The 14,843-nt window shown below is 31.2% G+C and overlaps 2 protein-coding genes across 3 annotated transcripts; both read right to left on the bottom strand.

The window, feature by feature from the left end:
- Positions 1-2,540: 2,540 nt before the first annotated feature.
- LOC132905565 (sphingomyelin phosphodiesterase 4) lies at positions 2,541-6,587 on the bottom strand. 2 transcript variants are annotated; one of them, XM_060957021.1, is made up of 14 exons: positions 6,373-6,587; positions 5,661-5,960; positions 5,479-5,581; positions 5,164-5,395; positions 4,850-5,072; positions 4,671-4,783; positions 4,433-4,591; positions 4,196-4,367; positions 3,942-4,127; positions 3,663-3,881; positions 3,502-3,594; positions 3,249-3,425; positions 2,929-3,158; positions 2,541-2,847 (listed from the first exon to the last, which is right to left on the bottom strand). In XM_060957021.1, exons 1-14 carry the CDS (start codon positions 6,439-6,441, stop codon positions 2,709-2,711), a joined length of 2,415 nt encoding a protein of 804 aa, XP_060813004.1. In that variant the 5' UTR covers positions 6,442-6,587; the 3' UTR covers positions 2,541-2,708. The 2 variants fall into 2 exon arrangements, with proteins under 2 accessions (XP_060813004.1, XP_060813005.1); XM_060957022.1 differs by having other exon boundaries at positions 4,850-5,060.
- Positions 6,588-6,611: 24 nt separating this feature from the next.
- LOC132905574 (solute carrier family 23 member 1) lies at positions 6,612-14,111 on the bottom strand. The gene is made up of 13 exons (XM_060957044.1): positions 13,857-14,111; positions 12,005-12,130; positions 11,311-11,468; positions 9,369-9,574; positions 9,165-9,291; positions 8,860-8,980; positions 8,492-8,747; positions 7,959-8,087; positions 7,664-7,822; positions 7,506-7,585; positions 7,201-7,342; positions 6,958-7,090; positions 6,612-6,880 (listed from the first exon to the last, which is right to left on the bottom strand). Exons 1-13 carry the CDS (start codon positions 13,887-13,889, stop codon positions 6,802-6,804), a joined length of 1,749 nt encoding a protein of 582 aa, XP_060813027.1. The 5' UTR covers positions 13,890-14,111; the 3' UTR covers positions 6,612-6,801.
- Between the last annotated feature and the right edge of the window lie 732 nt (positions 14,112-14,843).

The raw sequence follows: 14,843 nt of genomic DNA, 5'->3' as shown, positions 1-14,843 counted from the left end.
GGTCTGCGCATTTTTCGTTCTCCCTTTCCAGAAGGTGGTTATATCCGATGTCTGTATGTGTGTCTACGTATAGAAGTTCGTTTGAAGTGAGAAATCGAGTTCTGAGTAAGTTTCTGGGGATACAATTTTATTGAGAAGTATATCTTACGTGATGGATTGATTTTCTTTTATATCTAACAACGTTCTTTCCTAGGATATATATTTTTTAATTTTCCTGTAAATTACTGTTCTAACGATCACCGTGTTAATGGTTGAACCGATTATGCGAGAAAATTATAGGGTGTGATAGAATTAGCGATGAATCTTAATTGCTGGGGTGGCCTTAAACATGTCTTCGACCTTTGCCTGTTATTACACTGTTCTAATAACTGGCAATTACGTAATTAGTCCGACACGCAGTGAGAACCACCGGCTTCTATGAATTTCTTAACTATACATATATTATAAAAACGATGAATTTTTAAAAGGAAACGTACAGCTCAATCGACGGAATGCGTTTCCTTCTCGATGGTGTAAGAAGATATAAGCTGTGGGTGGAGGTCATGGACATCTCAAGGTTATTCATGTTATTCCTTCTATGTTGCAATCAATATTTTCATTTTGCAATTTACGTAATGTTTCCGACGTTAATATAATTATATGTGTAATGATTAATATGGGTAAGTTAATTTTCATTAGGCTTTTTATAGATTTAGTAATTTATCCAGTAATATTAATTTAATAATATTGAATTTCAATTTCAATTTCGTAAACTAATCATAAGTTATTTGCTGCCGTCGCATATTTCAATTCGATTAGACAAATGATTTATGGAATTATTTCTCGCGAATAATTTTCAAAGTAATCTTCAAATGGAACGAAGACAGCTTCTTTGGCGTGGAACTTGTGCTTCAGCTTGAAAGCATTTCTGTGTCGAATGTTGGCTAATAGATTCTCGATTCTTTGTCATGGAATATAATTGTCTTCTATATAAAAAAGAAGTAATTGCAACACTCTGATTGTCTCAAATCCACATGGGTTGGTTGAATGATCGATGATTGTGATCAACAGTCGATTAAACTGATATCAATTTAACATTTATTACGTAATTAACCAGTTACTGCTTTTCTCGAGTCCAGGTCAATGTTGACGTAATCGAGCTTTGAATTAAACATCTTATTGGGATAGCGAGTAATTTAAAGGAAAGAATCATTTGAATAATCCCTGATTTTGGGGATTTTAATGAATCAATCCTTTTCAATAGAATAACTCAAATTGATTGATTTCAACTGCTGAAAGACATCTTCTTAAAACGGAGAGGTCTTAACGAATAGTAAACGAGTCCATTCTCAGTAATTCGAATGTGCTTTATTGTATGTAACAGGCGCATAACAGGTCGTTTGACATCGCATGAAAGGATCCTTGATTGTGATGCAAAGTTGAATGAATCGTGGCTAGACGTCGCTAGGTATGCGAATTTGCATTTATCTGAATCGAAAACGGGTCATGCTGCACGGAACGTGTAAACACACCCGTGCAATTAAACTATCTAACGACTTAATGCGACTAATGTGATTGAAAGTGGATGAGAAACTATGGAAGCCAGTGGCACAAGCATGAACATGAATTTCCTGATTAGGTAACAAAATGTGAAAAACTTAAGAAAATAGAAATATTTCACTTTATCTTTTTTGACAAAAATATTTTCATACTTTTTAATTTTATAGTTTTAATAAGTAACATTTCTTCTAATGAATTTTTGTTTCTTTTTGAATAATAAACGGACTGAAAGCATTTTGGTTGAGAAATTGCAATGAAATTATAATTAATTGGTCAACAAGGTTCAATTGACTTCGTTGTGTAGTACGCTTTATTATGGCTGCTCTATATAGGTGTGTAGTAGTTAACTTGGTGTGATAATTCAGGTAGTCTCCACCTAGGGGAACGCAAAACATATTGCTAAAGTCTCGTGACGACTAGCGGGATCCAATTAAAAGGATAGTTATTTTATACGGTATATGCGTGGTGTAGAGTTCTCTTGATATTTTGTATAAAATGTGTTTAAGAAAAAAGTTATCTTAAATTTCTTAAAATTGTACTTTTAAAGGGCGATTGAGAAAAAAGGCCAATATGGAATGAAAGAAAATTATTAATTCTATCTTTCGATTTTCTTCTATATGTTCCTTTCATCTGGAACGTTCCTGCCCCTGTTCAATATCAATTTTCCGACTCACAATATCAACGTTAACGAACCCCTTCGTACTTACGCGAAGCAATGTATGCTCCACTCGATCGACAAAAATGATCAGTTATCTGTATGTCATATTGATTAAATAATAACCACTCTATCAGTACTCGCAGTTAGATTTGAAAAGCTAATTTACAACTCTGATATTATGAATTTTATTTTGCTAACCTATGGCAACTTCTGTTGAATTTTAATTCTGTGTTTTTAAAATATTAATTTCATTTTTAATCACACATATAATATTTATTATTAATATTATTATATTATTAATATTTATTAATATCATTTAAAAAGGAAGTATAAAAAACGACAATTTTCCGCGTCCTTAAAAAATCATGTATGTCATATTCTTTAAATTACTTTTACATTATCAAAATTTCAAACATTATATATTCTTATATAAATTCATATTTGGAATTGCATGGAATATTGTACAGTGGTATAAGTTAATTTGTATACAATAGAATGATTTTGTGATTGATTAGTTCATAGAAAATGCCGTGGTATTAGCCCTGAATGTGTTTTTGCTTGGTCGTGTCCATGGTTCCAACGTCGCTCGTACTATTATGTATACGAACCATAGAGCAAAGACAAACCCAAGGATCGTGAAGACTCCATAGCTGCAAATAAATCAATATTATATTACTGCAATCACCTTGGCTACTAAAATAATCGTAACTTAGATTAAGGATGTCTCGTACTTTGTAAACCAGGCAATAAATATTCCAAGACTTATGGTTACGAGTAGACTATAATTAGCTAACGGACGTAAACTAAGTCGAGGAGGAATGCGTTCCTCGTATCCGTTGGACAACCCAGTTTGTGTTCGTTTTGGTAGCTTCACGACTTTCGTTGGTGATTGTAATATTTGTCGGCAAATGCTGCCAAAGAAACCACGTCGATGGTACATCTTAGTTATCTTGTGTCGGTACTGTTCAGAATACACGATTATACAATTACAAAAATGAAGCTAATGTAACTTAATAATTCGATTCTAAAATGTTATTAAATGTATATCTACCTTCACATTTATGTATGTACAGAGTTTATATAAATTTCTAACAAGTAACGCGCATTCATTATTTCGAACTGGTAGCAATTCCGGATCTCCCATATATTCGATATATTGACATGTCTGTCTATCTTTCTGATTAGGTACAAAAACACCTGGTTTGCTTGTATCTAAACTAGAATCCATCTAAAAAATTAACGAGTTAGGATTTTTCTACTATATATTATATCTAATAAGATCTTTTAGATAATTAGTTTTATACTTGTGATTGGTGACAGAAGGATGTGGATAGAATACTTTCATGATATTCCTGATCAGCTTCAATAGCTACCTGAGGAATGTCTTCTACTTTAATCTGTAAAAGTTATGTTTAAACCAAATCATACGATATTTAAAATTAAGGAATCTACCGTCTTTTATTACCTCGAAAATGTCAATTAACTGTTGCTGTGCATTCGCTAGATAAACAGGAACACGACGCCTTTCCTCTATACCAATATCATCCGAAGAATAATCTTCGCCATTAAAAAATTCCCATAGTGTTAATAGAAATGGTCTGTTTTTTCTCTTCTTTTCCAATGCATCGATTAAACTAGTTGCTGTTAAATGTGCTTGTTTAATTGTGCCTAATAGACATACAACCTAAGATAAAAATTAAAAAATAATTAAATACTTTAGGCATGTATTTTACGTTTTACGTACCTGTGAAATAGTAGCCGTAGAAAACATTAGAACGTATTGGTATGTCGGTCCTTCAAGCTCTAAAATTTGTTGTCGTACAGTTGAAGTCCATTGATTTGTAGATACTCGACTTCTGCTTAATCCAACATCATCCATGTGACTTTCTATTTCGCATATTATTTTTGCTAAATACGGTTGCGAAAAAACCTGAGGAGTATAAGTTTGATAAATACGTGTTAGCGGACAATCCACATATCTACAAAAACTTAGCATACTTTTGTAACTCTGAATAACATTAACGCATTCTTTGGAGCTACAAGATCTGTTCTCATAAATCGTGGAAGTAATTGTTGAAATATTGCTGTGTAGGCTAGTAGATTATGTGTTATGAAAGGCATCCATCTATATGCATCATGTATCTTTCCCCTCTCTTCCTCTTCTGCTTTACTGTAAAAAAGTAAAATAATTTGTAATAATAATTCCTCAACAGACCTTTTACTATATGTACATACCCTTCCTTTGTATACGTTATACCAGGGAAATATCTCCATGGTTGAATAAAACTTAACCAAGCTTCAAGAATCAATCTAAAAGAACTATCTAATGGCCAATGATGTATGGCTTTCCGAAGGAATGTGTAGATTTTGCCTTGAACAGAAGGCAAAATAATTCTGAAATGGTAAAAATATAGATTATGGTATTAGTATAATATTTAATTGTTGTTTAATTCTTTTTTAACTATGTATATACCGTTTAAGTTCATCCATCGCACTTCTGTCACCTATTGCACTATTTGCAAATTCATGCAAAGTTTTTATAAATGCTCGCACTAAACGTATATGCTCTCCGGAATGGATGCTGTGCTGTAATTAAAGTTACATGCAAATGTTCATATATAGTTTACGGAAAAATTTCAAATGTAAACTTACTCGACGTGGAACGGACGCGGAATATGACGTACTTAATCGTGGATTTAATTGATCATCTTCTATGTATTCTACCCAAAAGTCAAGAAATACTTGAACTACAGTTTCACTTCTCCAAACTTGCGGTAAACATTGTTGCTGTGGAACACTCGTTGCAGAATTCGGAGACCCTGGTGACAATATTGACGTTCTCAAAAGTCGCGGTGTTTGCATTCTGTAATAATTTCTGATTTTTAACTTATTGTCTAGTTCCAAAGAAGTGCCTTTTTATTTATATATCCCTTATTAGAGTATCTTTTGTTTTACTCCAAGAATACCTTTTAGATTCGGGTGATTGTACTAATTTCCGTTGAGGTGTTTTCCTAATGTATGGACTAATTATTGGCAGAACTGGAGAATTATCTTTAGGTAGAAAATGGTATAAGTAACAGTGTGCTAATTGAACATAAACAGTTTCCCAATTGATCCAGATATTCTCCTGTTGCTGCACCTGCAGCCAGGGATTTGTTAAATGATATGCAAAGTGGAAGATATAATATTCAAAGGGATATGTATAACTCTTAAGGATTTATCTTACACAAATTTTAAAAAGTATTTCATGAAATTATTAGACAGTAATATAAAAAGGATACTCATATTTAAAGCAGATACACCACGTGTACCTTGGTCATCTCTGATTTTGTCTAGATAAAATGGGGGTATCACTCCTTCCTCTAACATCGAACGTATCTTTACCTGAAATAAAAAAACATATGAAACTTAATTTTTATTTATTTTACAATTATCAGTAATGTATAGATCTATTTTTACGTACAGGTAAAAATGAAACTGGGAAGTTGTATTTCAAATAACAATCTGGCAATAACTTATAACATAAAGAAAAAACTGGTCCTTGTGGATTAAGAAAGTTATAAAGCGTTTCATGCTCCTGTGGATTTTTCTTAAAAGTGATGCTATGTAGTCCCCAACCAATATTGTCAGTTATTCCAAACAATGAGTCTACTAATATGGAAAATACATGTTGCAATTCTGTTGTGCTTGATTCATCTATCAGCGTTGCTATTTCCTTGCATCTTTGTACCAATGGCATATTTAAGTATCTTTGTAGTTTGATCTAAATATGAGTTAATGGACTAAATTAGATAATAATGTAGTCATTGAATTAACTTATATAGATCTGACTTATAAATACTAGTAGAATTTTTAGAGTAATGTATTATATTAATTTCATCAGTTCTATTACTATTATTTTATTTAAAATACATTATATAGATATTACATATATTTGTATAATACAGTTACTCAAAGATAAAATATATACAATATTTTTTATATCAATTTATTTACAGAAAATGATACATTTTTCAATACAAAGCAAACTGTATTATTTTATTGAATAAACGTTTTGTTGAGTTATTTCAAACAAACCAGGTAAGAATTTCTAGGTTAGGTTGAGGTTAGGTTATTTTAAGACAATACAATTTACAAGTTAAACATTCATAAACTATAATACACGTATGCAATACCGTAGCAACGTCTGAGGATGCAGCCATGTTTGTACTTGTCGAGTTTACGTATATTATTTGAAATAACATTTATAAAAGTACAACTGACTGTGACTACTTCATTCGCGCTTTACATACAAATTGAATTGTAATGTTTACCACCATAAAAAATTATCTCCCTAGCATTTCCCAAGATTTTAGGAATTTTCTGTTTTCAAAGTGCATATTTTGTTGATAAAAATGATAAAAAATCAAATTCATTATTTTTTATGTAAAGGTTGTTCTATATTTGTATTTAATACAATCCTCTTTTGCATTCAATTAATAGTTTGCTGTTTGCAAGATAATTCTCATTCAACATTCACATTATTGCGTTCCAAGTTTCCTCATGGTGATTAGCAATGCTATGCAATTATGCAATGCATTGAAAATATAAAATCAAAGTGAATCTCATTGTTTTTTCTGACTACATGAATAAATTCCAGGTTTATATGTCGGTAAAAATGGTACGTATTGTGTCCATTTCCATCTGCAGAAAAATGCAACAAGTTAATAAATCATTTGAAGAATTAAAAAATGTTAAGACATTATTTAAAAAAGCTTCACCTTCGTAAAGTATCCATCCCAAATGGAAAGTCAAACGTATTGTATATATACTCTTGGTCTTCTTTCTCGTCCCTTTCGGTTTGTAATTCCATTTCCTTTGACCAAGCAATGAGCCCACGTTCCTCGGGGGTACCTTAAAAAATTGATAATAGTAAATGCATAGGAAATATTTTATTGTTTTATAAAGCGAAACAATTGAAAATTCACGAACTAAAGATAATATGATTTTTGTACAAGTTGTACCTGGTATAATATTATCTAATAAACATCCTACTACACCCCCCACCAAGATAGTCGTACTGAATAACACGGTAAATACACTATCGACTATGTCGTTTCCGGTTTTTATTACATCTGAGTGATTGATCATCCACTTAGATAATACCTGAAAATTCATGAAGACAATTTAGATTTCAATTGGTATCGTAAATCAAGTTCAAATACTACTTCAAACAATTATGCTACTGTTATATAATCGTGAATCATACGTAACTTAAACAATTAAGAAAAACTGAAATTGATAAACATTTAATTAAAAATAACTTTACCAGTGGAAAGAAAATGGAGAATCCAAGAATGTACAAATTTCTTGCTGAATTTAAATTTACGTATTGTAATGCAGAGAGGCCTGAAAGAACCATATATTTAAATATTTTTTACTTTGGTCTTAGAGTAATTTTATTTTAAAAGATATATTTTAGTATACCAAAAGCAGTGATCATTCCAAACATCACGCAAAATATTCCGCCGACTATTGGTTCGGGGATAATGATAAAAACAGCGCCAAATTTGCTAATCAATCCTTGGAGAATCATCAAGACACATGCCCATTGAATAACTCTGCGACTGCCTACTTTCGTAACACCTGATAATGTTTCGTTTAAACAATGAGTTTAAAACATCATACTTAAATCGCTATAAATCACTTATAAACACAAAAAAATGTGACTCGTATTTTTTGATATTTTTTTCTTTTTTTTTAGGAAAATCAAGCGATTTACCAATAGTTCCTACATTTTCTCCAAACGTGTTTGTACCGTTTCCGCTACCCCAAAGTCCAGCTAACATCGTACCGAGCCCTTCCATGCCGATACCTCGGTTAATGGCGTGAATCGGCGGAGGTGGTGCGCCTGAAAATGGAATTTTAAAAAATATTAGCTAGCAAATTTAAACTCTATAATTTCTGAATTTTTTCATTTTTAAATTTTATAATTTTCACATCTTTCAATATTTAGATTCTTAAATCCTTTAATTTTCAAACTTTTAAATATCTAAGTTTTGAAATTTTTAAACAAACATTTATTTGCCACTTTGAAATTGAACTTAAATTAGAGTACCACTTGTTTTAAAAACTTTATCATTCATTTTGAATGAGATATCCGATATCTCGAATGCTATTATGTATTACATAAGTTAAACACAAGTACCTGATCTTGAGCAAAGCATACTTTGCTAAAATATTCATATTTAATTAGTGAAATAATTATTCTTATTATATTGAGCAATGTAATTACAGTTCTTGGATTTTATTTACCGCACATCCTGGAGGTAGTTGGATAATAACTGATAGATTCCACCGTACACGCTAATACACCAGCTAACATGCCAAGTACACCAGACAGGGTTACGGTCGGTGTACCCCATTGACCAGGATATGGAACACGAAACCATGGAGAATCATTGATAATCTTTAATTTACTATCTGCTCTGGCTGGATGACCGACTGGCAAAGCATCCGTCACGGTTAAAATCGTGCAAATTATCCACATGACTACTATTGTTAACAGTACCTAATACAAAAAAGAAATAAAGACAGAAATGATAAAAACTTGAATGAAGGAAAGTTGATACTAAAAATACAAACATATAGAATATAAGGAAGAATAAACGTGAAATAATTACCGGGAATAACTTAAATAATTCAAACCACACGATGGTTATTCCCTGACCTTTACGGTACGTCAATATCGGGAACGGTACATTAACGAGTATTTGAGAATACAATGTTAACATCAATATTGTTCTGCAAAATCAATAGAAGTTATGTACACATCATACACTTTCCTCGTTACGTATTAAATTTATTACTTCATTCGTTGATTAAATTATATGAACAATATTATCGAAGTAAAAAAGAGAAAATATGTATACATCAATTTACACGTTATAATATCATCACTATATAAATACAAAGAAGATAAGCTCACCCAGCTGCTATACCCCAATGTTGAGACGCAGCGTCAGCTGCATTCTCAAAGAGAGATATTCCAACGAGAGAGACAGTTGGCACAATAGTCAATGGTGTAATAAATTTCAACAAATATCCAATAATACCTATTGAGAAAATTCCATTAGAGAAAGAAGATATAATAGCCAAAGAATGTTTTGAGTATGACTAATGTTTACGGTACCTCCAAATCCAATAACTATTTGGAACAAAGCGGATACAGCTATGGCTCCTGAGAGTTCCCTCATTCTAACTTGCCATAGTTCTGTGCGGTTCTCGGAAGACATTTGGTTTAAAATTTCCGGCTCTGGACATTTCCATTGTGGTAAACTTAATATCGCCAATGTTGGAACTAAAAAGGATATAGTCCCTCCTTGAACTAATGGTAACCTATGGCAAAGAATAGGAAAAATAAGAAATATAGTATCAATTATATACCGGAGTATGCAAGTATTAGAGTATTGATTTGGTTAGGAACTAAATTATACAATTAACTATCTCATAAAAGATATAACTTAGAAAAAACGAAGCTGGCACCCCGCTGGGGGTAGCCAACCACATGCTATATTTATATTTATTTTATTTTTTTTTTTTCTTTCACCAATAAGATATAACACTTTACCAAATGTCCATAAGGACAAATTGTAAAAAACCAAAACAAAATAAAAAAAAAATTAGTATCAACAATTACTTGTTAATCGTGATTCGTATTCGCGTCGATAGTAATAAAGTTATAGTTTTCGATAGAATAATACAGAATCAAATATGTAAAATGGCAAAATTTCAACAAATTTTCGTCTATATTATAAGTATATTGAAAGTACATTGAAATATTGCAATTAGGAGTAAGTACTGTTATATCAGAATTCTAGAGTCCGGAAAGATACTGAGTAGAATATTAATATATTACAAAGTAAATCTAAGGAATATACATAATTTAAAAGTCAAATTGAAAAGAAGATTTCCCACTATTACAACTATAATTTTAATCATAAAGTTTGAAGTAATAAACGAATATTGTTTTTCCCGGAAGCTGTTGGAAATAGTTAACGATCTATAAATCTTGTTAAACAAGAGTTCAAAATGATCCAGCAGCAATAAAGTCACGAAAATTAGCATTAGTACAAGCTGTAGACAGGAGTTACCAAGCATGAAACATGCATAAATATCGGCTGCGAAGATAATTCCATTATCCAGCCTTGATCCTCGAATTCATGCACATACATAAATTAACACGTGTGCCTTTCCGATAGCGTTTCTAATCGCTCTCGTCATTCATTTAAATGCAAATATTACTCTTTTTTATTACACGATAATAATATGTAATAATATTGAAACACTGATATACTCGTTATCATCGTGATAAGATCTTTAGCGTAAAAGATCATAAATGAGAAAAAAAAGACTACTTCAATTTTTCTATTTATCGAAAGTTAAACATAGAAGAAATAAAATAGAGGTGCAAATTTTTTCGTTTAAAGATGAATTATCTTTCTCTTATTTTCTTAAAATTTTGTAAACTGAAAAAGTTTTTCAGTGGTTTCAACCTTATTACTAGATAGCTTTTTGTGCAAAATTTCATATTCTTATAAATATAACTAAAAATGTGAAACTTCAATAGAAATTTCTTTCTCATGCTAAATATTTTAAGAGATACTATCCGTGTATATGCATAATGTATATTTTTGCATCTTTAAATTTCTCATAAATGCATGAACTTTCTACTTATTACGAATACTCTTCTTTCAAGACGAATTCTTTATGAATTTCGATATGTATCAGTAACAATGACACATAGTAGCTCGACGAAGCTTATATCCGTAACGAATTGCTCGAGATTCATATACGTAATTGTTTCACGGTATTTGTAATGGTAATTGTAAACGCCGTCTCGTGCCTCCTTTAGCGCCTATCGAGCGTCACTTATCAATTTAATGCTCTAGTCAGAATGATACGCGGCAATTTGAATCGAGTGTACAAAAATTCTCTCATAAATTGAAGAGGCTCTATAAAAAATTTACTGTACTACTTTTGGAACGACTTTAACAGCGACGAAGTTAAATATGAATTATGAATCATTTATATCGTGTAGATTGACGAAGACAAATTTTTGCTAATTTAATTACCTGCATCCTATGGTGGTTTGAAAGAAAGTGACCAGTCCTGTGACGAAGATCATGGTGGAAATTATGTAACTTCTAGATGGATCGTCCTCCGCCATGCATAATGCTGGAGTAAGGATGAAGGGAATCGAGACTATTGCACCTATCATCGTTAAATAATGCTGAAAAACATATTATTCTTTTCGTAAATGATGTTAACAATACGAGTAGTAAATTTAACGGTTATAGAAAATTTTTGATGATATCAGAGAATTAACTGGACTTAAAGCTTATTAAATGATTATGGTAATCTTGATCGGTCTTGGATGAACATAGTCGAATATCTTATCAAGACAAATTATATAAATAGGCAGGTAAATAGGGAAATAAATCGCTCTACCTTCCCTTGGCTTCCAGAACGTGCTTATCTCAAATAAGTTATCTGATTCAAACATCAGCTTTAGTTAATATCTATACTTTTCTGTATCTTTGAGGAATTTGAGCAACACAAGATTTGAGCAAAGCAAAAAGAAAAAATTTTAGAAGAATTTTGAGAAAACATTTAGAAGAAAAAGTTTGAATTAAGCGTGTAAGCGAGCAAATAGACTTGATAAGGATTAAATTAATTTCACGTTCCCTTGATGTTAAATATAAGATGTACAAATGGTTTCTTCCCTACAAGAACATTTTACGCTTAATTTATTAGAATAAAAAGTACCTGTAAAGCCATAAATAAGCATAGATACCAGGGCGGGACATCGTCGATGCCATAAGTAAGATTCGTGTTTCTGTTACTGCCAGCAGTTTTAGTATCCGACAGCGGTAATGTTGAATTTTCTAGATTCTGAAACAATAAACAGGTGTACGCTGCATAATACCAGCTTTGAAAAATTATCTTTGACTTTGTAGGATATTTGAAACCGCATGCAGTATTAATTCCGACAAAAGATTGTGCTAGAACATGTTTAGATTTTTAACGATTGTTCGTACTAAAACCTTTTCTAGATTTTATAAGGGTTGCCTATCTTTTCTTTACTTTTCTTTTTTTTTTTTTTTAGCAGGAACGGAGAATTTTTAATGAAACTGTAATTTGTCGTTTTTTTTTACAAGCAACCAGAATTTAAAACTCTGAAAAGGTATAAGCAGCATCGTCGCATACAGTAGAATATATTTTTTATAATAAGCTCGGTTACGTAATTACGTTGGAGAACCAACTCGCCAGAAATAATTGTATCATAGTGCTCATTAAGACAATAATATATTGTTTTATTAATTAACACATTGAAAAAAGGTAATTCAATTAAATAAAAAACTTTTTTCATCGGTTTTTCCTATGTAAACGTTTTAAGCGCCTTTTACTTAATTTACCATTTTATTATCGTTACCATCCGAATTTTCAATCTGTCTAACATTTTAGTGTTAATTATCAATGACCTATAACTCCGATCGTTATCCTTTCTTATTTCAAAATATTTCCCGAAGAATGTAGCATAATGCGATTAGATTCTAATATTCCAGTATCGATACTGTATAAATGCAAAAGTTCACTCGAAGTGGGAGGAGGTCTATACTTTTTACTGGAAAAATAGAATGTATCTCGCAATCTTGAATCTCTAATTACGATTTACTCGATCCACGACGTAGCCAGTGTTCCTAAGCGTCAATTAGAATCTAAATATATACGTTATATATCAATACTATCCTTTCTCAACAACACAATCATTGAAGTTCACAGTCAATTTTACGTCTTAAGTGTACGCAGTGCTTCTCAGCAGTCATTAGCATAAAAATACACTTGCCCCAAAAATTTTTGCGGTCCAAATATATCCAGCAACATTTGATGATTACTAATAAAAACTTGAAAAGTAACAATAATGATAATTTATATTTTAAATTACACTACGCCTAATACGATAACATTAAGTTCCAATTAATAATCTGAGAGCCACTATTCATCTGCTCACATAAATATAGTTTGGAGGATAGAAATTACACGGTATAAATACGGTTCTCCGAATTAAATATCTCTATCAGTAGAATACTAAACTGTGGAATACCGAAAGAATATAGAATATAGAATGATCGATTTTTTCAATTAAACTTTAAGTGTTTAATTAAATAAATACAAGTAACAAATATTAGATTTATATATATATATATATACGAATATTTATTATTAATTCGTATAGGAATGAGTGAGAGTTAGAAATACGTAAACCAAGTCCCCGTTTCGCATTGTAAAGCCGAAAAATAAAAATAAAATACTATACTATCGTTAATTCTACATTAGGACACAAAGTATTAGAAATCAAGAGCTATACAAATTATGAAGATTTCAAGCCATCATTAAACATTATCGAACTATGAATTATTTAACTGTTCGAATAACTATTCGAATTAATAAAAATCTCTTTATTATAAGAGTTATAATATTATATTGTAAATATGATAAAAGACAATCAAATTTATAATATTATAAATACTATGAAAGACAATCAATCAAAGAAAGAACAAAGAATTATTTAAAATTTAATTTCATTCCATCGAACGCCGTTTTCTCAGTCACTTACTATTTCGGTCATCTGTATTCCATTTTCAGGCATATTGAAATTATTCTGTTCACGGACACGGAATACAATTAATATTCTTTATAGCACTACAGTAATAAAAATCCAGCGATCCACAATTATGAGAAGCTCCAAACGATCCTCCAGGAACCGCGAAAATATAGCGGAAACTTTTCGAACTTGGACGACCACGCGTCCACGTTAAACCGACGTTAACAACGAACTGTATCAATAGACGACATTGCTCTTTAATTTATCCCTATATGACTACTTCGAAACCAGGAACTAGTCGATCTCAGATTCTTTTTGACTTAGATAACATATACAACCAAGGAAATTTCACTGAAAATTCATAACTGGAGACGCGACTAATTGGCGGTAATTAAAAGTTAAAATAGATAAAAATGTGTCTCATAACACGTCATCGCTATTGACCCCGTTATTCGATACAACGCAAAACTTGTGTTTAAAAGAAAAAGAAGTCTCATAATGTCGACGAAAAAATCAAATAGGAAAGCTTCTCAAAATAGCGTTTTGATTGTAAATAAAAAAATTGTCAAATAATTAGTAGTATTCTAAGGCTGGATCTGTTCAAAGATAATGTACTTGTAGATCTTAATTAATTTTAATTCGTTTGTTGCGATTGTGTTGCGATCGTAGTGCGCATAGATCGTAAAATTAAATTGTCTGCGAGCGTATGTATTAATTACTTGCCAAGGAATCTCGCGTGTATAAATCTGTATTGATAAAAATAATATTATCTATAGTCTGGCCCGAATTTGAGGGAAAGAGCATTGATGAATCTTTATGCTACTATCGATTTTGTTAAATAGATCATTGATCAACACTTTATCGATTATTCAGTGGCTGGAAATAGTTTTTAAATTTGATACTATACGTGTAGTATAAATTTTATAATTTTTTATATTTTTGCTAACTTCTATATTTCGAACCGAAATCTGTTGGAATAAATTGTTCGGCGTTGATAAG

Source organism: Bombus pascuorum, chromosome 3, assembly GCF_905332965.1.
Source record: "Bombus pascuorum chromosome 3, iyBomPasc1.1, whole genome shotgun sequence".
In the NCBI taxonomy this organism is placed as follows: Eukaryota; Metazoa; Arthropoda; class Insecta; order Hymenoptera; family Apidae; genus Bombus; species Bombus pascuorum.
The sequence above is the reverse complement of the archived record's forward strand: the minus strand, read 5'-3'. Positions and strand labels throughout refer to the sequence as shown.

Excerpts from the sequence above, each read along its gene's own strand:
- LOC132905565 (XM_060957021.1), bottom strand. The coding sequence starts at position 6,441 with ATGTTATTTCAAATAATATACGTAAACTCGACAAGTACAAACATGGCT. Across the intron at positions 4,784-4,849 it reads CCGCGTCCGTTCCACGTCGA|CACAGCATCCATTCCGGAGA; the intron begins GTAAGTTTACAT and ends CTTTAATTACAG. Across the intron at positions 2,848-2,928 it reads TTTATTGCCTGGTTTACAAA|CTATGGAGTCTTCACGATCC; the intron begins GTACGAGACATC and ends ATTTATTTGCAG.
- LOC132905574 (XM_060957044.1), bottom strand. The coding sequence starts at position 13,889 with ATGCCTGAAAATGGAATACAGATGACCGAAATA. Across the intron at positions 11,469-12,004 it reads GCTTATTTATGGCTTTACAG|CATTATTTAACGATGATAGG; the intron begins GTACTTTTTATT and ends TATGTTTTTCAG. Across the intron at positions 9,292-9,368 it reads AATAGTTATTGGATTTGGAG|GTATTATTGGATATTTGTTG; the intron begins GTACCGTAAACA and ends TTTTCTCAATAG.